We start from the raw sequence: 22,867 nt of genomic DNA on the forward strand, positions 1-22,867 counted from the left end.
CTGGAGAGTACAATCATTGCTCATTTATGATATGCAGACTGGCATTATTTTAATTTTTTTCTGGAGCTGTGGAAATAGTCCCCTATGACAAAATGGAAAAACAACAACATGCCAACATTTATTGAACTATGAGGAAGTTGTGGAAGCTCAGTATACAAGGCAGGATACACCCACTCACCACACAAAGGTGCTTTCAGATTATTACACTAAATCAAACCTGGTACTTTGTTCTATAGCATACTTTACAAATGGTTAATTCAGACCTTAATACAAGTAAAGCAATTCCTGACAGTTGTTTCATGAACCAGGAAACTCAGGATCCTTCTACCTAAATAAAATTAAATATGTTGCTAGAGAAATAGGTTCAATCTAAGTATACTAAAGATAGCTATCAATTCCTAAGTTAATTTCATTGGCCAATACATGTAATGACAGGAATGATAACTAATCAGTGCCATAGCATTGTGGAAATATCCTTTTCTGTGGAAGTATACTAGATCGGTGACAATGTGTGGAAAGGTTTTTTTAAAAAATTAAATAAATTGGGATGTAGCTGCCCCTGGTTTTACAAATGTGTTGTTGATTAATGGGTTTTTTTAACCATAATTTGCAAGGAGAATTTACAAAACGAATGAATACAAATGAGCAAAAAGAATTATTAGTATTAGTATTAGTATTAGTATTATATCAAGGGGTTGTTTCATTCAAAAAACGTAAGCCTCCTGCTAAAGGATGACAGAATTATTTTGTTTAAAACAAACAACTTGGAAGGAAGGAAGGAAGATTCATAATATTAACAAATATTCTTGTCCACTTTAAAAAGGCTCCGGCTGTTAAAATGAAACCTCCAATGGATTTTCAAGCCAGAAAAATTCTAATCTAGCACTTGCCTTTTGCCTGAATGGAGCTTTTACGCTTTCTCTTAGGACTCCTGGGAATGTGGGGGGAGGGTTTTTCTTTTGAGCGTCTGTTCCTACAGCAATGAAAAAAGTCTCTAAGGAATGTTATGTCAGCAGATGCCCACATTCAGAATCATTTGTGCACACAAACAAGCACAAACATGTTTTACCTTGTTTGGCTATGTGGTCATCTCTAACCTCTCTCACAGGTTCTAAAGTACTGGCTAGATGATATGTATCTTAACAACCGATTGGCTCTTCCAGTCAATTCCAGCCCTGCAATTATCTTCGCTCGCCAGCATTTCCAAGATGCGAATGACCAACTGAGGTAAAGTATCTGCAGGATGTACTAGAGAAACTTTCAATAGATAGATAGATAGATAGATAGATAGATAGATAGATAGATAGATAGATAGATAGATGCCAAATAGTAGTATCAGGCATATGAAGAAATGGATTTCCAAGTCATTACACAAGGAGGGAGAACAAAGATCAAACCTGAAAATTCAACACATCAGAACATAGCCATTTCAGATTCAAAGTCAGCTTTGAATTTGTGAATGGGAGCCTCCTCTGTGTCAAATAATTGTACAGCGGTCCAGTCCAGATCAGAATAATGACAGGGGCAAATGCTAAAGGCCCTCCCCCACATCCTGGTCCCAGTCCAGATTCTGTCCCCTTGCCCCACTGCCAAAGCTTCTGTTTAAGCAAGAAAAAAACAATTGGATCAAGGCCAAAAATGAAATTAATGTAACTTGTAGTTTGGCAATAAAAGCCTGATCCTAACTATATTTACTCCAAAAAAAATCAATCCCACTAAATTCAATGGGACTTACGTCCTAGTAAGTTTATTATGGACTTCACTTTACTCTGCTTTAACCATATGTAAGCACTTGATGAAACACATCCCTTTCCTCCCATCTTCCCTTTTCTATTGTTGTGAATCCTATTAAGTAATGCTCCATGTTGTACTATCACCACACATGAAGGAAAACATGTATACATTTTAGAGAGGTGGCAACTAATGCCGTGAAAAGGGAAATCATCTGTAAAGTAATAATATCAGAAGCTGGTCCACCAAATGGAGGTTTCTACCTTTCTTGGTGAATGTGTTGGAGGGGGGGGGGAAGTAAAGTAAAGTATTTTGGGAGAAAGAACTAAAATTAATTCTGAAAATCACTGGTGACATACTTTGAATGGATTCTAAAGTTGTTATCTTGGGCTATCTAAACAATTTAGTTCCATCTAACTAGCTACAATTAATAGTGAATGGATTAATAATAGCACAGATAAAGGTAGCCTAGCTAGATAGAAAGCCACCTAATGGTGCAGTGGGGAAATGACTTGATTATCAAGCCAGAGGTTGCCGGTTCGAACTTCGGATCCCTGATGGTATGTTTCCAAGACTATGGGAAACACCTATATCGGGCAGCAGCGATACAGGAAGATGCTGAAAGGCATCATCTCATACTGCGTAGGAGGAGGCAATGGTAAAGCCCTCCTTTTATTCTACCAAAGACAATCACAGGGCTCTGTGGGCACCAGGAGTTAAAATCAACTTGACGGCACACTTTACCTTTACCTAGCTAGATGGAAGAATCATCAAATGCCATCAAAATCAGGATTATGATAGAAAAACTGGAATATAGCTGAGATAGTTACTAGCCTGCAAAGGCAGGATAGGTGTTAATACTTTTCATACAAAACGAGTGGTGTTCGTTGATTATTGGAATCAAATTGTAGGGAATCAGGGGTGGTTTTAAAAAAGATATTTTGTCTTTAGTACTGCCCTATCATAGCAGCCTTTCATCCACAACCCAGTTAAGCTTGCATTAAGGCAGGTTTTTTGTTTGTTTTATTGGATTAGCTGTAAGAGGAAGCTGCTGTGCCTCATCATGTGGAAACCAGAGGCCAAGGTCATGCTTTCCAAGGAAAACATATTCAACATGTTTGCCATCTTATATGACATAAAATGAAACTGTTCCTTGAAGACGGACTCCTTGTGAAGCTGTTTCTGCTTCTTATGACATGCTTGCCCCCAACAAACTATCTTCAGGGAGATGGTATCCAAACAGAGAACAGCTTCTGCTTTGCAACGGTTACAACTCACTGAACTGCAGCCAAGCCTGGCGCATCACCTGCTCTAATATGAGAGGTTCATGTCGCAAAGGGAAGTGTCCCCGTGTGCTCAGCTGAGAGCCTCAGGGATAAGAGGAGGAAGCAAGAAGGGCAAGAAGCAGACACACAAGGAAGTTGTGCAGACAGCAAAGCCCCATGTAGACAATGCTTTTCTCAATGCTGAATAGTGGTAACTGCATGGAGGGCTAGTGAAAAAATTATTTCATTTATCCCTACTGCCCCTCAGACATTTCAGTAAATTACAGGCCCAGTCCTAAATAGATTGGTGAGCTATTTAGCTCATATCTATCCACAAGACCAGAATCTACCCACAAGACCAGAATAACATTCTGGTCCACAAGAACAGACTAACAAAAGACCACAAGAACAGAATAACAGATCTAATATCTACCCACAAGACCAGAATAACATTGTTACGTTCTCAGGTGTTGGCCTGATGGTCGGCCAACACCAACATTTTAACTTTCAGATAAATTTTGGATTTAAATTGCTGGAACAGCAAATGTAAAGATGAATGCCCAAGGCCTTGGAACAAACATAAACATTTTTTGTGCCTCTGGGTGCTCATAGGAGCATGCAGCCAGCTGATAGCTACACAGCTGTATCTCAGGATGGAGCCCAAATGTTCTGCAAACATCAACCATTCAGAATTCAGGTGTGTTTAAAAGGTTTACACAGGCAAGGGAAAAAATGAAAAGATCATGGGAAAAAGGCAATGGGGCAATAATGGGGAAAAGGCAATGGGGATAATGGGAAAAAGATAATGAGGAAAAGGCAATAATTGTGCGGACCAAAGAAAGATACCTTTTGAGAATTAGCCATATGCAAACCACAGCAGTTCTGATGCAAGAATAAGTGTAAATTGTTGTGGGTAGGGATGCTCCCCTTTGGAGTTCACCAATTTGTTGCACACTTACCTGGGAGTAGGCCTCACTGAACATAGTGTGACGTACTACTGAGTAAACATGCAAAGGCTTATACTGTTAATGTTGCGGCCAGATCGGTCACTCACACAACTACCAGTTCCATCACAGAGCCAGTAGGGGCTGCAGGGATTATTATTATTATTATTATTACTAGCTGACCCCGCACAGAGCATCTGTGCGGCAGTACACTCTCCCCACCTTCAGGCCCAGTTTGTTCTCTCCCCAACCTTCTGCCTCAGTTAGTTCCCCCCCCCCCCCACTCTTAAGGCCCAGTTGGTTCTCAACCTTCTGCCCCAGTCTCTTCCGCTGCCCCCACCTTCTGCCCCAGTCTCCTTCCCCACCCCCCACCTTCTGTCCCAGTCTCCTTCCCCACCCCCACCTTCTGCCCCAGTCTCCTTCCCCACCCCCACCTTCTGCCCCAGTCTCCTTCCCCACCCCCACCTTCTGCCCCAGTCTCCTCTGCCGCCCCACCATCTGCCCAGTCTCCTTCCCCATCCCCCACCTTCTGTCCCAGTCTCCTTCCCCACCCCCACCTTCTGCCCCAGTCTCCTTCCCCACCCCCCAAATTCTGCCCCAGTCTCCTCCGCCGCGCCACCATCTGCCCAGTCTCCTTCCCCATCCCCCACCTTCTGTCCCAGTCTCCTTCCCCATCCCCCACCTTCTGCCCCAGTCTCCTTCCCCACCCCCCATGCCGGGCCGAGTGCTCAGAATGTGTGGCTCTCTCCACCCGCCCGCCCCGTCTCCAGCGGGGCCCGAGTGCGGCCGCCAGCCGCCGCCAGCGGGGCCCGAGTGCGTCCGCCAGCCGCCGCCAGCGGGGCCCGAGTGCGTCCGCCGCCGCCAGCGAGGCAGAGTGCGGCCGCCAGCCACCGCCTGCGGGGCCCAAGTGCGGCTGCCAGCCTCCAGCCTCCGCCTCACCTCCGCGGTCGGGCACGCCTGGCTCCTCGACCATGGCCGCCACCGCCGTTCTCCTGGGTGCGCCAGCCAATCAGGCGCCCCCTGCAGCCCAGCCAATCAGCTGGGCTGCCGGGACGCATTTCTCCTGGGCACACCCAGGAGAATTATATATATAGATTATTATTTTATTATTATTATTTTTACATTTATATCCCGCTCTTCCTCCAAGGAGCCCAGAGCAGTGTACTACATCCTTGAGTTTCTCTTTCACAACAACCCTGTGAAGTAGGTTAGGCTGAGAGAGAAGTGACTGGCCCAGAGTCACCCAGCTAGTATTATGGCTGAATGGGGATTTGAACTCGGGTCTCCCCAGTCCTAGTCCAGCACTCTAACCACTACACCACTTGGCCCCCGGAAGTCCCAGGATGCCCCACGCAAGTACCCTGGGGAGACTCCCGAGACCGGGAGGCTTGTTTTAGCATCCCAGTGGGGGTCTCCTCATGAGTCACTGCAGTGCGAAGCCACACTGTGGCAATTCACGATCAGGGAAATGGGGTTAGCAGAGCACTCACTCTGCTAACCCGGTTTAAGGGGAGGGTTAGTTTGGCGGGCTAGCCACCAGAGAACCACCGGGCTCACTCATGAGTTCTCATGACGGGGGAAACCCGGGCTGGGCTCCTCTAGCCCAGTTTTCCCCCAGCATGAGAATAGCCTCAGTGTGTAAAGAGGGAGAGGAAGCTTTTGCTCCCTCTCTCATTCTCCCTCTTTCTCTTGAACTTGGGGTCGGCTGATGAAGCTGATTGGCGGTAAGCAAAGCAAGTACTTTTTCACATAATGTGTAATTAAATGATGGAAGTGATGGTGCCCACTAGCTTAAACAGCTTTAAAAATGGTTAGACTAATTAATAGGAGACAGGTCTGTCAACTGCCATGAGCCATGACAACTAATCCTTCATATATATCAGCAGTATAGCACTGGATATCAGGGAAAAACCAAAAGTGAAGGCTATCATCTGCACACTTTTCTCAGGAGCTTCCAGAGGCATGACTTGATTCTGGATGAAGGAGCAGATCTGGTATATACGTATTGCAGAGACTTGGTTGGGGGAGGCTGGTGGCCCAGTCTGGTCCCAGCTTCACCCTCCAGGTTATTCTGTTGAAGAGCAGGTGCCGGGATGTGGGCGGGGAGGTGGAGTGTCTGTGGTCTATAGGAATAACCTCTCCCTGACCAAGATCCCTGTTGAAATGTCTGACTATATTGAATGTGTGTACCTAAGTTTGTGGACCATGGACTGGGACTTCTGTTGGTGTACTGATCACCCGCTGCCCAATGGAGTCACAAACTGAGATGACAGACGTGGTCTCGGGTTTGGCGTTGGAGTCCCCCAAGTCTGTGGGGCTGGTGGAGTCCAATGACCACTTTGGGACCAATCTGTCTGGGGTAGCGCAGGAGTTCATAGCGACCATGACAACTATGGGGCTATCCCAAGGGGTCTCAGGACTGACACGTGTTGCTGGTCACACGCTTGATTTGGTCTTTCACTCTGATCAGGATGGTGTTCTGTGGGTGGGGACTCCTGTGATTTCTCCATTGCCATGGATGGACCACTATCTGGTTAAGGTTGGACTCACAGTTATACCCCACCTTCATAGGGTCGAGGGACCCAGTAGAATGGTCTGCCCGAGAAGGTTATTGGATCCAGTAGGGTTCCAAGAAGGCTTAGAGGGATTTAGTGTTGGCTCTGCAGGTGTCCTGTTGATACCCTGGTTGAGAACTGGAACAGCAAACTCAGTAGGGCAGTAGACATGAGCGTTTCTAAGTGTCCTCCCTGACCCACTTCTAAACTGGCCCTTTGGTATACAGAAGAACTAAAGGGGGCTGAAGCAGTTAGGTAGATGGCTGGAGTGCAAGTGGAGGAAGACTCGACTCAAATCTGACAGATTACAACATAAAGCACATTTGAAGGTTTATGCTTTGGCAATACAGGCAGCGAAGAAGCAATTCATTTCAGCCCATATTGCATCCTCATGTTCATGTCCAGCTGAGTTGTTCAGGTTTGTGAGAGGGCTAGTAAGTGCCCCTCCTCCCTTGAATGAGAACTTGGAACCATCTATTGCCTGCTGTGACATATTTAATGAATTTCTTGCAGATAAAATCTTTCATACTCAGGCCAACTTGAATTTAGACCCCACAATTACTGCAGTATCTGAACTGGAAGTGTCCAGCAACTCCTCTAATGTGATCAGGCTGGATCAGTTTCAGTTTTTGACTTGTGAGGATGTGGACAAGCTGCTTGGAGCAGTGCAGCCTACCACCTGTTCTCTTGACCCTTGCCTGACATGGCTTATACTATCTGGCAGGGAGGTTGTTGTAGAGGGTCTATTATAGAGCATAAATGTTTCTCTGGGGGAGGGCAGGATGCTTCCTTGTCTTAGGGAGGCAATTATTAGACCTCTTCTAAAGAAACCTGCATTGGATCCCACAGAGTTAAGCAACTATAGGCCTGTTTCCAACCTTCCATGGTTGGGCAAGATAATTGAGAGGGTGGTGGCCTCCCAACTCCAGGCAGTCTTGGATGAAACTGATTATCTAGATGCATTTCAGACTGGCTTTTGAGCAGGCTATGAGGTAGAGAGTGCCTTGGACGGCCTGATGGATCTCCAATTGGGAATTGACAGAGGAAGTACGACTCTGATGGTAATTCTGGGCCTCTCAGTGGCTTTCAATGCAATCGACATATCCTTCTGGAGTGTTTGAGGGGGTTGGGGGTGTACAACAACTCCTGTCTCTCAGGCAGATTCCAGATGGTATCCCTCAGGGACTGTCATTCTTCAAAATCTGAACTTCGGTATGGTGTCCATCAGGGCTCTGTATTGTCTCGAATGTTTAGCATCTACATGAAACCACTGGGAGAGATCATCAGGAGTTTGGGTGCAGGGTGTTATCAGTATGCTGATGACACACAAATCTTTTTCTCCATGTCAACATCATCAAAAGAAGGCATAACCTCCCTAAATGGCTGCCTGGAGGCAGTGATGGTCTGGATAACAAACTGAGACTGAATCCAGATAAGACAGAGGTACTTATTGCAGGGTCGAAACTCAGGAGATGGTTTTGATCTGCCTGTTCTGGATGGGGTCTCACTTCCCCAGAAGGAACAGGTACACAGTCTGTGGGTGCTTTGGGACACAAACCTCTCCCTGATGTCCCAAGTTGAGGCATTGGCCAGAGGTGCCTTTTATCAGCTTCAGCTGATACGACAGCTGCGTCAGTTTCTTGAGATAAATGACCTCAGAGGAGTAGTAAATCTGCTGGTCATCTCCAGACTTGACTACTGCAATGAGTTCTATGTGGGGCTGCCTTTGTATGTAGTCCGGAAACTGAAGTTGGTCCAGAATGCGGTGGCCAGATTGGTCTCTGGGTCATCTCGGAGACACCATATCACTCCTATCTTAAAAGATCTACATTGGCTGCCAATAAGTTTCTGGGCAAAATACAAGGTATCCTTTCTAATAAAAGACTTGGTGTCCGTCCGTGGACAACCAAGTGTGTGTCCATGTCTCCCTCGGCCGTTCTGGGCATGCGCAGAGCACATGCCCAGAACAGGCCGAGGGAGACACGACCACCAGCACCTGGCGGCCATGTTGGGTGGCCAGAAGCGGCCGCCCCGAAGAAGCCGGTGAAGCCCCGCAAAGCCGGGAAAGAGGCGGCGGGGGAAACTGTCCGAGGAGGCACCGAAGCCACCGCCTCAGCCATTGGACGCGGCACGGCTGAGGCGGTGGCAGAGCCATGGCCGAGGCCTGGGCGCGCCGCTGAAGCCGGGTGGAAGGAAGAGACGGCGGGGGAAGCTGGCCGAGGTGGCGGCGGAGCCACTGCCAAGGCCTGGCGGCGCCGCCAAGGATGGGCAGCTGGAAGACTTTGGGGCCCTTGCCTGGCCCCAAAATTGCCCTTGCCCCAAATGTTTCCCACTGGGGCCGCGGCCGCCGACCACTCTCCCGCCCTCCCAGCTGCCCAATTTCTCCTTCCCCGCTCCCCCCCAAATGATTAAGGGCCAAAATGGCCCATGAGAATGCCTCCGCGGCCGCCGTTGACTGCCCTCCCGCCCTCCCAGCTGCCTGAGCCCTCATTACCCGATCCAGCCCGCAACAGTCGAGCGAAGTAAAAGCATATTTTGCGAAGAAGAGAGGAGCTCGCAAACAGAGCTCCTCTCTGTGCTAAGCCTCTTCCCAAACTGGTGCTTTGGGCACAAAGGACGCCTATTGCGTCCTTTGTGTCCATAGCGGCAGTTTGGGCAGTGGCTTAGCACAGAGAGGAGCTCTGTTCGCGAGCTCCTCTCTTCTTCGCAAAATATGCTTTTACTTCGCCCAACTGTCGCGGGCTGGATCGGGTAAGGAGGGCTCGGGCAAGAGGGAGGGGGGACAAGGGCAAGGGGCAAGGGCAAGGGGCAAGGACAAGGGACAAGTTGCTCGGGCAAGGGGCAGGGGGGGCAAAGGTGAGAGGGAGTGGGGCAGGGGGGAGAAACTCTCCCCTACTAGCGCCCGTTATTTCAACGGGCCTGAAAACACTAGTTGGTTATAATACTCTAAACAGCTTAGGCCCTGGGCATTTAAGAGAACGTCTTCTTCACTATGAGCCACACCATCCAGTGAGATCATCAGGAGAGATTTGTCTGCAGTTGCCACCGGCTTGTCTGGTGGCTACTCGGGAACAGGCCTTCTCCATTGCTGCCCTGAGGCTTTGGAATGTGCTCCCTGCTGAAATTAGAGCCTCCCCATCTCTTACAACTTTTTAAAAGGCAGTCAAGACACATTTGTTCACCAGGATCTTTTAATTAGATACTGTTTTAATTGTTTGATGGTTTTTAATATTTTGATGTTTTAAGTTTTAAATTGTTGTAATGTTTTAACCTTTTTACTTGTTTTTATTGTTTTGTTGTAAACCGCCCAGAGACTTGCATTTTGGGCGGTATACAAAAAGGATAGATGATGATGATGGTGATGATGATGATGATGATGATGATGATGATGTGCTGGTTGCTACTGGCAACAGAATGCCAGACCAGAGGGACCTTTACCTGATGAACATGAACATATGAAGCTGCATTATACGGAGTCAGACTGTTGGTCCATCTAGCTTAGTATTGCCTGCAGTGACTGGCAGCAGCTCTCCAGGGGTTCAGACAGGAGTCCTTCCCCAGCCCTGTCTGGAGATACCAGGGGCTGGACCTGGGCCCCTCTCTATGCAAGCCAGGTGCTTTACCACTGAACTACAAGCCCTCCCACATCCAGCAAGGCAATTCTTAAGTTGTCCAATGTGTTCATTAAAAAACAGCCCTCAAGGTCTGCACATCTGTGCATAATCGTGCCTATACCAGTCAAGATGGTTTGAATGGTTTAAAACCCATGTTTAACTCTGTGCAAGACTGTGGTCAGGAATCAATTTTCTGCTTTATAATTAACACTCCCTGACTATTTATTACTGAAATAAAACGAAGCAGATACCATTGCAACATATTTAAAAAGCTAACATCTAGATAGAGATCAGAATTACTCTATTTTGCATAAAGTGCACACAGAGACATTTTAAGTCTTTGTCCTCTCATTAACTGAATAGGTTCATTGTGGTCACTGTTTTCTAGGAGAGTAGTTTTTGCATCTCTCCAGTGCAGACATAGACCCATGACAAGTAAACTCTCTTATTATAGAAAAATCCTATTCAGAAATAGTGGGAAATGTGTAGTATGAAGAAATAACAGATCTGCAATCCAGCTCTTGGGCAATTATGCTGATTTCAATTAAAAAGCATATCAGAGGCTTCAGGCCTTTTAGCGGCCTTTTAGTGGAGCAATTGCCCTAGTCCTTACACTTGGAGGGTCCTATCAACATTGACAAACTATGTTACAGTATTTGAAATGATCAGATCATTTTTCTTCAAGGCAGTAACACTAATCAAGGGAAATGTAATCCCAGGACCAGGAGTTATTTCAGTACATTGAGTTTGCCCCATTGACTTCACTGGAGGAATCTGCTCTTATGGTCCTGTTGTTTTACCTGCACATGAAATCAACATATAGTCCATGAAGTCCTTTTCTTCTTCTCTACTGTACATCACTTTCAACACAGTTCAGAAATCCCACTGAAAATAAGGAGTCTACCCGAACACCATCCATAGCAGTGAAAAGTGCTTTTATAGAAGGAGATTTCTCAATGTAGATATCATTTGGTGGGGAATCAAGGAACATGAAAACAGGATTCTGCACCAAAAGAACTTTTTACCTGCCAGATGTGCAAAGAAATCACATACTGGAAAGATATACTGGGAAGATATATGGGAAGAGAGCGGGTCTGGGAAGGAGAGCTGGTCTTGTGCAGGCATAAATTGTTCCCTTGGCTAAGCAAGGTCTGCCCTGGTTTTCATGGGAGGGAGACTGCACATGAGCACTGTAAGATATCCCCCTTAGGTGATGGGGCCACTCTGGGAAGACCATCTGTATTCTTGCATGCAAGAAGGTTCCAAGTTCCCTCCCTGGTATCTCCAAGATAGGGCTGATAAAGACTCCTGCTTGCAACCTTGGAGAAGCCGCTGCCAGTCTGTGTAGCCAATACTAAGCTAGATGGGCCAATGGTCTGACTTGGTTTAAGGCAGCTTCCTATGTTCCCACACTGAAGCATACTGTTGCTGTTATTGAGGTTCTTGCAGAAAGAGGACAACTGGGCTTTGTGATCACCACATGTTGGGAATTATCTTGAAAATGCAGGAACTATTTGCACTGTTAAATCTAAACCTAGAGGTTAAATCTAAACCTCGTGGTTGTGGTGATGTCTGGACCTGGAGCTGGGCTGAATCAACACCCAGGCCTTTGCCGTGTTCTGGGCAGTCCTCCTTATGAGGCTGACTCACATGGGGGGTACCCACACTCTATTTAGTATGTTCCTCGTTGCAGGTTATTCATTAATTCAATCAATAAAGTGGCCCTAGTTCTTCCAATTTATTTATGTTCTGCCATTTGGGGGGCCTTGTTGTGCAATATTAGACACTTCTCCTGCAGATCATTTATGCCTCATTTTTTAATATTGAATGCCTGAAAGGAAAAGTGAAGAAGTGTGGCTTTTGTGTGTGCCAATGGGGATGAGGGAGTGGGGATTGTGTGAAACTGTCTTCAGAAGTATGACATTGGCATCAGGAGTTGCAGACATTTGATAATATAAGGAATCTGAGTGGTTAATGTGGGACTGCAAGTTTGTATAACAATCACGAACAACCAAGTTGTGTTCATGCCGTGTGGTGGATATTCCCTGAACATGACTGGGCAATGCTCTATGAATGATAGCCTTTATGCAGTGAAGCTGTTCCAGTTGCTTGAAGCTTTATGTACTTTCTATTCAGCATCTATTCAGAGATGGAAAGTATTCAGAGACAGAAAATATTGATCACTGGTCCAAAAAATAACAACACTGTGAAGATCACCTTTAGTATTCTTTCTTCCAGCATCACCTTTGTTCATGACATGTGTAGCCAGCTTTGAAAAAATTGAAGATGGTGCAAAGAAAATGGCTCCTCAAATGAAAACCACATCTTTAGAATAAACATCAACCACACAGAGGCACAAATCGATTTTTTTCAAATAGAAAAAGTGATTGCCAGCTGACTAGAAGTTCAGGGTGGGAACTTACAACATTCACATGGAACTCTTGTTGATGTCCCTGTGCTTACACAAAAGTTGTGAATTTATTTGGTTTCCTGACAAGACTAAACCAGGCTTCTCAAAGTCAGAAGTACCTGGAAAGGGATATAGAAACTTTAGTGATATGTATTCCGTTTTTTCTCACCTCTGAACTAAATAATTTAATCCATTTCTTAGACAATATGGATGGAAATTGTGAAGGAGAAAGAGCTTTCTTCAAACTATCTTTGATTAAAAATAAATTATGGTCAACTATGCTGCAGTCAAGATTGTCATTACTTATTCTCTCTATAGAATGCCTGCAATAAATGTCATTTAATGATCCCATATCTGAATTTGTTGCCAAGAAAAGTAGGAAAAGGGGACATTTTTAAAAATAATAAACTGAATATAGTTTGTCATGCATAAGCTTTGTATTAAAGCTAACCGCCCCGAGCCTTTTTTGGAAGGGCAGTATATAAATCGAATAAATAAAAAATAAATAAAATAATAATATTTGATGTTTATATTAGTTTATGAACCTGAAAAGAGGATTTCCATTAGTTTTTATGAAACATGAAAAAAGGATGCCATATGCAGGAGTCAGATACTTTGCAACTGAATCCAACAGTATATTTTTGTCTTTCAATTCTGAGACATATTGTAAAATCTTAGCATGGTTGTATTAATTCCAATGTCAGTATAGATGGTTTCAAGAAGACTTACACCCCTGCAATACTAAGATAGCTGTCAACTATCATGAAGTGGCTAGTGTAAATCCACAATGGTTGATATTCAGTCTTCACCTGAGAAATTGGTTTTGTGATGTTCAGTTGCATGCTGCCATGTAGCTTAATGGTGTTCAACCAGCATTGGTGGGATAAAAATAATGACAACCCCCTAGACACGGGGACTATGACTATCATAGCAGAATGAGGGAAAGGCCAATAGGCCTTATATTTGGTGTATTTTGAAATCACCTGCTTCAGTTTTCACAGAAAGATTTGCTTAATTTAGAAATATATTATAGATGAATACAAATAACCATTTGCCACATCCCAGTAGCTTAGCATGGTGCACATGTAACCATGCCTGTTGGACCAAAGTCATTGTCCACACAAGGGTTCAGCACTCTGGAATGGTCACTGCTGATGCCTGTCACGGCCCCCTGGGAAAGATTGGGCCCAGCCAGCAAACAGCAACCACTAGCTGAGTGGTTACCATGGCAGCAGACATGACTTTCATTCATGATGGGGCAGCTACACCTGACAGCCAGTTTCCTTCCTGTTAGTTCCCGACATGGTGCCCCATGTAATGACATGACTGCTGCCATGGAGAGGGGAGAGGAGTTGCCACTTGGTAAAACATCCACAACAGAATATTTATTGTGGTATTAAAAAATTGTGGTATTGTGGAATATTTATTATGGTATAAAAAAACAGAAAAACCACAGCTGAGTGGCATGACAAGAAATTAATGCTAATACTTTTATCTTTGACTTACAGGTTTGCTGCCAATCTCATTTCAGGAGTTCTTGATTACAAAGCTCTCTTGGACACGTAAGCAATTTGGCTCTTGTGAACAGAATCAGTGAATGGCAGTCAGTCTACATTACTCATGAGTAGTCCCATAGAAATTAGTGGGACAAATTAATCATGCCTAACTTGTCCCATTAATTTCAGTAGGACTGTTCATGAGTAATTTAGGCTGGCTATGAGCCAGCATTTCAGTAAGAGAATAAAGAGATCAAAATAGGAATGTCTAGTCCAAGACCAGATTACATCAGACAGTAGCATATTTATGGGCATATTTACACTACAAAACAGACCAGTTTTAAACTTGTCTCCAGTCTCCTGGAAACTGTGCCCAAAGTGCTACCCTGGGTATAATTTGAGGCAGGGCTCCACAGTAGTCAGCTCCAGAACCTGTAAACTAGCATCAGCTCTGGAATCCGTTTTCAATGCCAGGGCTCAGTCCTAGAATACATCAAAGACAATAGTGGCTCTGTGGATCTGTAAAGTGTAGTTCCCAGTTTCTGAGTAAACACAGCTTGGCACCTCTCTTTTAAGAGCTTAACCTAGCTAGCCAAAAGAATCAAGAGAGGTTAACTGGTTGAAACCTAGTACTATAGATATGGTCAAAGAGACTGGATCTCAGGTTAGCAGTATAAGTGGTCCAAGCAGCTGTTCATACCATTGCAGCTAGCATGTATCAAATAAGTTTATCAACCATGTGTACAACTCCAGGTTTATTAACTTCAGCATCACTGCTAGCCCAGTAAAATTGCACTAGATAAACCCATTTGTACCTTGCAGACCATTCCTGTGTCTTATGTGCTCATATAGTACTTTATGCATAACAACATATGTGCCTAACCTAGCTGCTTCGAATCCATCCAGCTAATTCATCCTCATCATCAATCTGGCTCATTGGCCTGGCTGTATTTGTTTCACAAATGATCTGTTTACCTAGTTTGAGATCTCTTTTTTAACTCATTCCTGGGTTGTTTTCTAAGAAATAGCTGTGTACACCTACATTAATGATAAAGGACCTTTCTTCCTAGTTGAATAGGTAGGTGCTTATCACCATCTTTTTCACCAAGAAAATAATTCCCTTTGAAAGATCTTTACAGTATCTAGCCCAGTGTGTGTTCACCAAAAAACCCTGACATGATTCAATTACATTGTCACATAGGCTTACCACCAGGGTACCTGAAGGATCACCTCCTAACTTATGAACCTGCCCATTCCCTGAAATCACTGGGAGAGGCCCTGATGCAGGTCCCATCCATTTCTGAGGCTTATCTTATGGCAACGTGAGGCAGGACATTCTCTGTTTCTATGTCATCACTTTAGAACATCCTGCCCCAGGAGATCTGCTTAGATCCTTCCCTGCTGACATTTCAGTCCAGGTTGACTACCTGTTTAATCTGGAAGGCCTTTGATGTGCTAAGGTATCTGAATTTGTGTTTTTGGACCCCTGAAATGTTTGCCTGGCTCTGGGTGGTGTAATTTTTTCTGCTGTGTTCTAAAGCATTTTGTTTTTGTTGCCACTGTATTTTCTGCTGTTATGTTGAGAGCTTTGTGGTCTCAGGTGGCATGGGCAGTGGGAGACTGTGGCATGCTTGGGCAATAGCAAGAAGAGCCAGTCTGGTATAGAGCTGGGTCTACACGCTTGCCTCCCTCTCCAGCTCTGTGCTAGTGCCTGCTCCTTGGCTCAGAAGAGTAAAGGCAAATTCACACAACAGGGCACTGCATAAAACAATCTTTTGACAAAATTTGCACCATTAAATAGAAGTTACATCTTTTACATTTGGTCTTTGGAGTCACAATATACAGATTATCCATTAACTTGATTGGCAGGGCTTGATTTCATTCGGAGCGTATGAAGTTTGTGTGCAGCCAGGTTGGTTTTTCAGACCTCACTTCAGTGATGTCCCCTGTCCAGTTAAAATGCACCCTGTTGTTTTGGGGAAAGAGCAGCTGAAGCGTAGACCGGAAGAAAATGTGGCTATATCTGTGGTGTGGAGTTCCTGGGCTAAAGAGATCAGATACTGTAACATGGCTGCATATATGCCAGGTTCCAGGTGGCCAACCACAAACCTTCCAGGAGCTAGCTAAAGACCTGTATCTTGAGCAACTACATGTTTTAGAAAACCATAGGCTTCCCTGAACACAAATAGCTTACTCCACCTTTGTCCACTGGGATTGGTCCCTGCCATTTCCTGTCCCCCTAGAACTTCTCTTCCTTGTGTACACTTGCAGTAGAATGAGGTGGGAAGTAGACTATACCACTTTGAGCTACAAGTGGGGGATACCATTTTAAAATGGCCCCCCATGTAAAAACGTGGCTGGCAAGTAAAAAACAGCACATCAGGGATAAAGGTTCTTTGGAATCCATTCCCAAATTTGCTGTGTTTGCATTCTACTTGCAGAGAGTTTTTTATGCAAGTTAGCATTCAGACTTATGATTTCCTCTCTTCTTTTGGCAGTAGTGAATGTTCGTACTGCCAAGTGCACCACTTTTTAATTGTGGATATTTTAAAGTGTTTTTATTCTTTTCTGCTATGTGCAACTTGAGACATTTTGATGAAAAGCAGCTAACAAGTTCAATCAACCGATCAGTCATTCAATCAAATGAACTCCTCACCTGTAGTCAGCAACAGGCCTCCCATAACTCACTGCCAATTCCTGTTCCACTTTCAGGTCCTGAGAACTCTTCTTTGGTTCCCTGGCCTGCCAGCCCCACTACCCTCTCCACACTTGCCTTACCTATCTAGACTGCATTTTGGTGACTGAACCCAGCATGCCTGCCCAACACATGGGACTTTTAAAATGGTTTTTTGTGAATGTTTTGTCTAAAGCATAAAAGGTAACACTTGGCTTCAAATTCCATAAGGAGCAGTATACATAAATGAGAATGAAAGCAACCAGGGAGGCAGGTGATCAAATTTTTAAATAGTTATTTGCAGGTTTTCCAAAACCTCAATATTGGTGGCAAAAAGCTCACATTTGGACCATTCAGACCAATTTTTTTATTTTGGTATAAAAAGACCCAGATCTCCCCCCTCCCCACCTGAGAGCCCTTGAACCTATAAAGAACCCCTCTGGTGCATTAAAATGCATCCATATTTTCAGCTGCATTGTTAAAAGTTCAAACAGAGAGCATTAATGAGGGTGGGAGGAATGAACGTATGCTCTGCTCTTTGCTTTGCACGCGCAGCTGTTGCATTTTCAATACTCATTCATTTAATGTAAATACAGTTGCGTAATAAGTTTATGCAGACATGTAAAGAATTGTGTATTTCAGCTTTGGTATGGGAATCCATCTATTTCCCTCTATAGTAATCTTATTTTTGTATGATTCTATTTGTGTTGTATCTAACCTAATTGTAAAGCAAAGGACGGATTAGATTTCTTTTCCCTTCTGTCTACTTCTCTCTCTCTCTTTTTTTCTCTTGCTTTGTCTCTCTTGTTCTGTCCCTCCAGCCATGCTGTACCTGTTGATTTTGCTCGTGGACAGCTGTCTGGTCATCCTCTCTGTATGAAGCAATACTATGGACTCTTTTCTTCCTATCGTCTTCCAGGACATACCAGAGATACCCTTGTGGCCCAGAAAAGCAATATCATGCCAGAACCAGAACATATAATAGTTGCTTGTAATAATCAGGTTTGTAGATATTAACTCTGTTCTCTTTGCACAATCCTTTCAAAAATTCAGCCCCATAAATTTTGCTGTTGAATGGACTAAGCAGATCTCAGGAATGAAATTGGAAGAAATGGGGGAATGGTGGATGCCAATCTGTTTCCCAACTAAAACAACCATGTAATAAGGATGAGCAAGCCCTTTGGCTCTGAATGTGCATGTGCTAAACCTTCTGCTGTAGGACTGAAATCCGAAGTGTACTTACTTGGATGCAAAACCCACTGAACTCAATCACCTTCCAGTTCTGTGGTTTGCATGTTCAAGATGACAATAACTACCACTCCCTGCTTGCCTCTGGCCTCATAATCACTAGTGTGAATGAGGATCACTTCTTCACAAATAAACTAAGGGCCCCTTCTGTGGCCCACTGATTCTCTTCTGCAGCCTCCTCATCCCAGGACTTTCCCTCCTCCAGCTAGGCTTATTTCCAGTCCAAACTGGCTGAAGGAAAAACATGAAAAATGGCCAGTGGGAAGTGTTGCATGTGAGTTGGTGGGGGGGGGAAGGTTAGCAGTCCTCTCCTACAAACCAGTCCTCACCCACAAACACTGCCTTCCCCTACATTGATGTTTTGCAAGAGAGAGATTGAGAGAACGGGTTGGAAACTCATTTTTACCTGGTAACATTTATACTTCTTCCCTCAGCATAGCTATACACTTATTGCACCATTTGTGCTTGCTGAAGCTACATCAGTGTTATTCTGATGTTTGCTGCACATAAAGTGTCAATGACAGGCAAACATCCTTCAACATTTGTGTACATATGGCAGGAAGTTTTGTTCCAATCAAGGCTCCCGACCACATGTCATAGAAGCTTAAGGATGCATATCTATTGTTTACACATTTGCTTTGTAAACATCAATATATCAACATAATCAAACATGATTGCTACCTAAAGCGGGGCACACTCTCAAACCCAGAGCATATGTGGGGGGAAATTCACTAAGTAATTCCCTTTCCCCCCCTTTATTTCAGCTAAACAAACAACAAAAGAAAATAATGATCCACATAAATTCCAAGTAATTCCAAAGGAAATTTAATTGGGTATACCTCTACACCATGTTAGATTGTTAGATTTGGGAGGAAATAAACCATTTATCACTTCCATCTATAAAAGGTTGTCAGTATTATGTGGTAAATAATCTCCATTGTAAGGGTTCTTGAATATCCTCCTTTCGATATATATCACTGTACAGAACTTAAGTGCCTCTAAGAGACAGTTGGCGGCTGTTCTCATGAGCAGCCTAGCCTGGGTTAGGCTGTTCATGTGGAGTGCCTGCTTCCACGCAGATCCTAGCTCCTGCCCAGCCAAACCTTATTTTTGAGCCTGGCTCTTAGCCTTATTTTTCAGCCCAGCACTTACTTTTAAGCCCAGCTCTTACAAGCTCTCACCAGCGAGGGCTCCCTCAACCTGGCTGCTGACATCTTGTGTCTCCCTGGGCTGCACGCAGCCTGAGGAGACACAGAGACAGGCACCTAGAGCGCCTGTCTGATGAGGGATGCCCCCAGGGCACTGCACTTGGCTCATGGTGCATTGTGGGATACCCAGAGGCTGGGATGTGCCATCCCGGCCTCCAGAGCTCCGCACTGCCTGTCACGCAGCGCTGATTGTTTGAGAAGTGTGGTCCGCACTCCCAGCAACGTTCGAAGGATTCTCTGGGGTGAAGGGAAGGTTTTGCAGCCTCCCACCCACCCACCCACCCTCTTGCCCTCCTGAATGGCCGTGTGCATAGCTCCTTTGTGTATTCAGCAGAACCAGAGACAAGTGGTAAAGTTTTTCCTGGATTGTATCACTTCAGACTGCAGAGAAGTGATCAAATAAGTGGTTTTCCTGATATTTATTTATTTATTTACATATTTTTATACCACCCAAAACCTACGTCTCTGGGCAGGTTACAACAAAATAAAAAACAGAAAGTAAAACATTAGTTACAACAAAAACAAAATTTTTTAAAACATTACAACAATTTAAAATTTTTGAAAGAATATTTTAAAATAGGATTAAAACCATTAGAACAATATTAATTAAAAGCCTGGGTGAACAGATGCATCTTTAAAGACTTTTTTTAATGCTGTCAGAGATGTGGAGGCTCTTATTTCACTAGGGAGCGCATGCCAAAGCCTCAGGGCAGCAGTGGAGGAGGCCCGTACCTGAGTAGCCACCAGACGAGCCGGTGGCAAATGCAGATGGACCTCTCCTGATGATCTCAGTGGGCGATGGGGTTCCTGACGAAGACGACCTTCTCTTAGATACCCAAGGCACAAGCCATTTAGGGCTTTATAGGTTATAACCAACACTTTGTATTTTGCCCAGAAACATATCGGCAGCCAGTGTAGCTCCTTCAATACAGGAGTTATATGGTTTCTCCAAGATGACCCAGAGACCAACCTGGCTGCCGCATTCTGGACCAACTGTAGTTTCCAGGCCACATACAAGGGCAGTCCCACATAGAATGCATTGCAGTAATCCAGTATGGAGGTTACCAGCAGATGTACCACCGTTTTGAGCTCGTTCACCTCAAGAAACGGACGCAGCTGGCGTATCAACCAAAGCTGATAGAAGGCACTTCTGGCCACTGCCTCAACCTGGGAGACCAGGGAGAGGCTAGGATCCAGAAGCACCCCTAGACTGTGTACCTGTTCCTTCTGGGGAAATGTGACCCCATCCAGAACAGGCAGATCAAAATCATTTCTCGAGTTCCGACCCCACACAATGAGTACCTCTGTCTTATCTGGATTCAGTCTCAGTTTGACTCCGGATCAGGGGGGGAAAAACCTCCCTGCTTTCTCCCTATTTCCCTATGCTATTTTCCTACACGTAAGGAGTGGTTTGGGGGGGAGTAAACCCCCAGTTTCTCCCTGCAGTGTGGTTATGGTACAGTCCAGAAATAGCTTTATCATTAGATTCTGCTGAACGTATGCTCTAGTCCAGGGGTGGGGAACCTTGGCCCTCCAGCTGTTTTTGAACTACAACTCCCACCATCCCCAGCCACTGGGGATGATGGGAGTTGTAGTTCAAAAACAGCTGGAGGGCCAAGGTTCCCCACACTTGCTCTAGTCCAAAGCCATTCTAAGTTAATCAAGAAAATATTTGATTAGCTTGTTCAATTCTGTACATGGGGGATGGGTCGTAGGTCAGTGGGAGTGCATCTGCTATTCATGCAGAAGGTCCCAGGCTCAGCCCTGGCATCTCCATGTAGATCTGCGAAAGAACCTTCCCTTAAATCTTGGAAAATCACTGCCAGTCAGTGTAGGCAATACTGAGCTAGATAGACCAATGTTCTGACTGGGTGTAAGGCAGCTTTCTATGGACCTATGTTCAATTTGTTGGCTGTGACTTGTTTTCTAACTGCTGTTGCTTTCTTTACAGTTTTTTGTTTTAGATGTTGTCATTAATTTCCGCCGTCTCAGTGAGGGGGATCTGTTCACTCAGTTACGGAAGATAGTCAAAATGTCAGAGAATGAAGAAGAAAGACTGCCCCCAATTGGTCTCCTAACCTCCGATGAAAGGACAGCATGGGCTGAAGCCCGGACAATCCTCGTAGAAGGCAAGCAAGAGCAAACAAAACTGTATTTCCCCTTTTCTTCCATTTTCGTTACTCTCCATGGCTTGGAAGGATGCTTTGACTCTCAGCTCAGAAGCTAATCTATGCAATGTATTTGTGGCAGGGGAGGGATTCTTGTCAAACATACAGAACACCTAGATCACAGCCAAAAAATGCAAAGAGTTCAAAGTAAACATACAAGAGGTTGATATTGTTCCAGTTTTGTATGAAAGGTAGTTTCCAGTGTGACAAAAGAAATCAAAAGTAGCGACCACAAAGAGCAAATATGGTAGTAAATTTATGTCTGGGCTGTACCACTTCAGACTGTGGGTGCTAAGTTTATTTAATGCAGTTAAATCACAGTCAAGAAGAAATATTATCCAGGATCTATCATTCCCCTATAATGTTCATTGTGGTGGGATGGCCACATTGGATGGCCTCAGCCTTATGGGCCCTCGCTCTGGATACTTTTTGTCTAGCAAGTAGAACCCTTCTCAAGGCTGGATTAACCACTAAACTAAGTATGCTATAGAGATGTGGTGAGAGCCAACAACCTGGATGGCTTCAAGAGGGCTTTGGATAACTTCATGGAGGAGAGGTCTTTCATCGGCTACTAGTTGGAGGGCTATAGGCCACCTCCAGCCTCAAAGGTAGGATGCCTCTGAGTATCAGTTGCAGGGGAGTAACAGCAGGAGGAGGGAGGGCATGCCCTCAACTCCTGCCTGTAGGCTTCCAGCAGCATCTGGTGGGCCACTGTGTGAAACAGGATGTTGGACTAGATGGGCCTTGGGCCTGATCCAGCAGGGCTGTTCTTAAGTTCTTAGATGCAGTCCTGGAACTTCTGTATACAGAGTAAACCAGTCTTCTTCTCCAAGTCAAGCCTATAAAAATTCCCATCTAAGAACATGGCGATTATTCACTAATCACACTGAATTTGCTCCCAGGAAATGACTGCTATGTGAAAACCTTGTATTTGATGTTTATATTCATTTATGAAACATGTAAAAACGATGCCATGTGCAGGAGTCAGATACTTTGCAAGTGAATCCATCAGTATTTCTCTTTCAATTTCAAGAAATTGAAAATAGTAAAAAGGGCCTGCCCAAAACACAATACTATAATCATTACATTACATTGCTTGCCTCATGCTCCAAATTTAGATATACATGACTTTACTTTAGAGAAAAGTAGGCTTTGTTTGCTTCTTCTTTTTTCTCCTAAAGCAAAGGACGTGTTTCATAACTCTTGAAAAAGCTGTCTGGCATTTGAAATTTAGCACACCCCAGTAAAAGCATGTCTAATCACATATATTACCATTCTCTGGAACAAATATGATGATGATTCATTGCACCAAACCAATTGTTTGATCGTCAGATTCTACTAACCGAGATTCGCTTGATATGATTGAAAGAAGCATATGCTTAGTATGCCTTGATAGCCCAAGTGGGGAGGAACTCAACGACACCAACATGGCTTTGCAACTTCTTCATGGGGGAGGCTACAACAAAAATGGTGCCAACCGTTGGTACGATAAACCCATGCAGGTAAGAAGTCACAGCCACTGCACAAGGGCTGTCATGTTGCAAGACTGGCCAT

The 22,867-nt window shown here is 44.6% G+C and overlaps 1 protein-coding gene across 1 annotated transcript in view; it reads left to right on the top strand.

The window, feature by feature from the left end:
- CHAT (choline O-acetyltransferase) overlaps positions 1–22,867 on the top strand; it is a 79,934-nt gene that overhangs the window by 13,638 nt on the left and 43,429 nt on the right. Inside the window, exons 4-8 of the mRNA XM_053305776.1 lie at positions 1,109–1,227; positions 14,028–14,081; positions 17,511–17,691; positions 21,097–21,274; positions 22,646–22,815. Of these exons, the coding sequence (XP_053161751.1) occupies positions 1,109–1,227; positions 14,028–14,081; positions 17,511–17,691; positions 21,097–21,274; positions 22,646–22,815 (702 nt within the window). The remainder of the gene's footprint in view (positions 1–1,108; positions 1,228–14,027; positions 14,082–17,510; positions 17,692–21,096; positions 21,275–22,645; positions 22,816–22,867) is intronic.

The sequence above is a fragment of the Hemicordylus capensis genome, chromosome 3 (genome assembly GCF_027244095.1).
Source record: "Hemicordylus capensis ecotype Gifberg chromosome 3, rHemCap1.1.pri, whole genome shotgun sequence".
NCBI classification, from domain to species: domain Eukaryota; kingdom Metazoa; phylum Chordata; class Lepidosauria; order Squamata; family Cordylidae; genus Hemicordylus; species Hemicordylus capensis.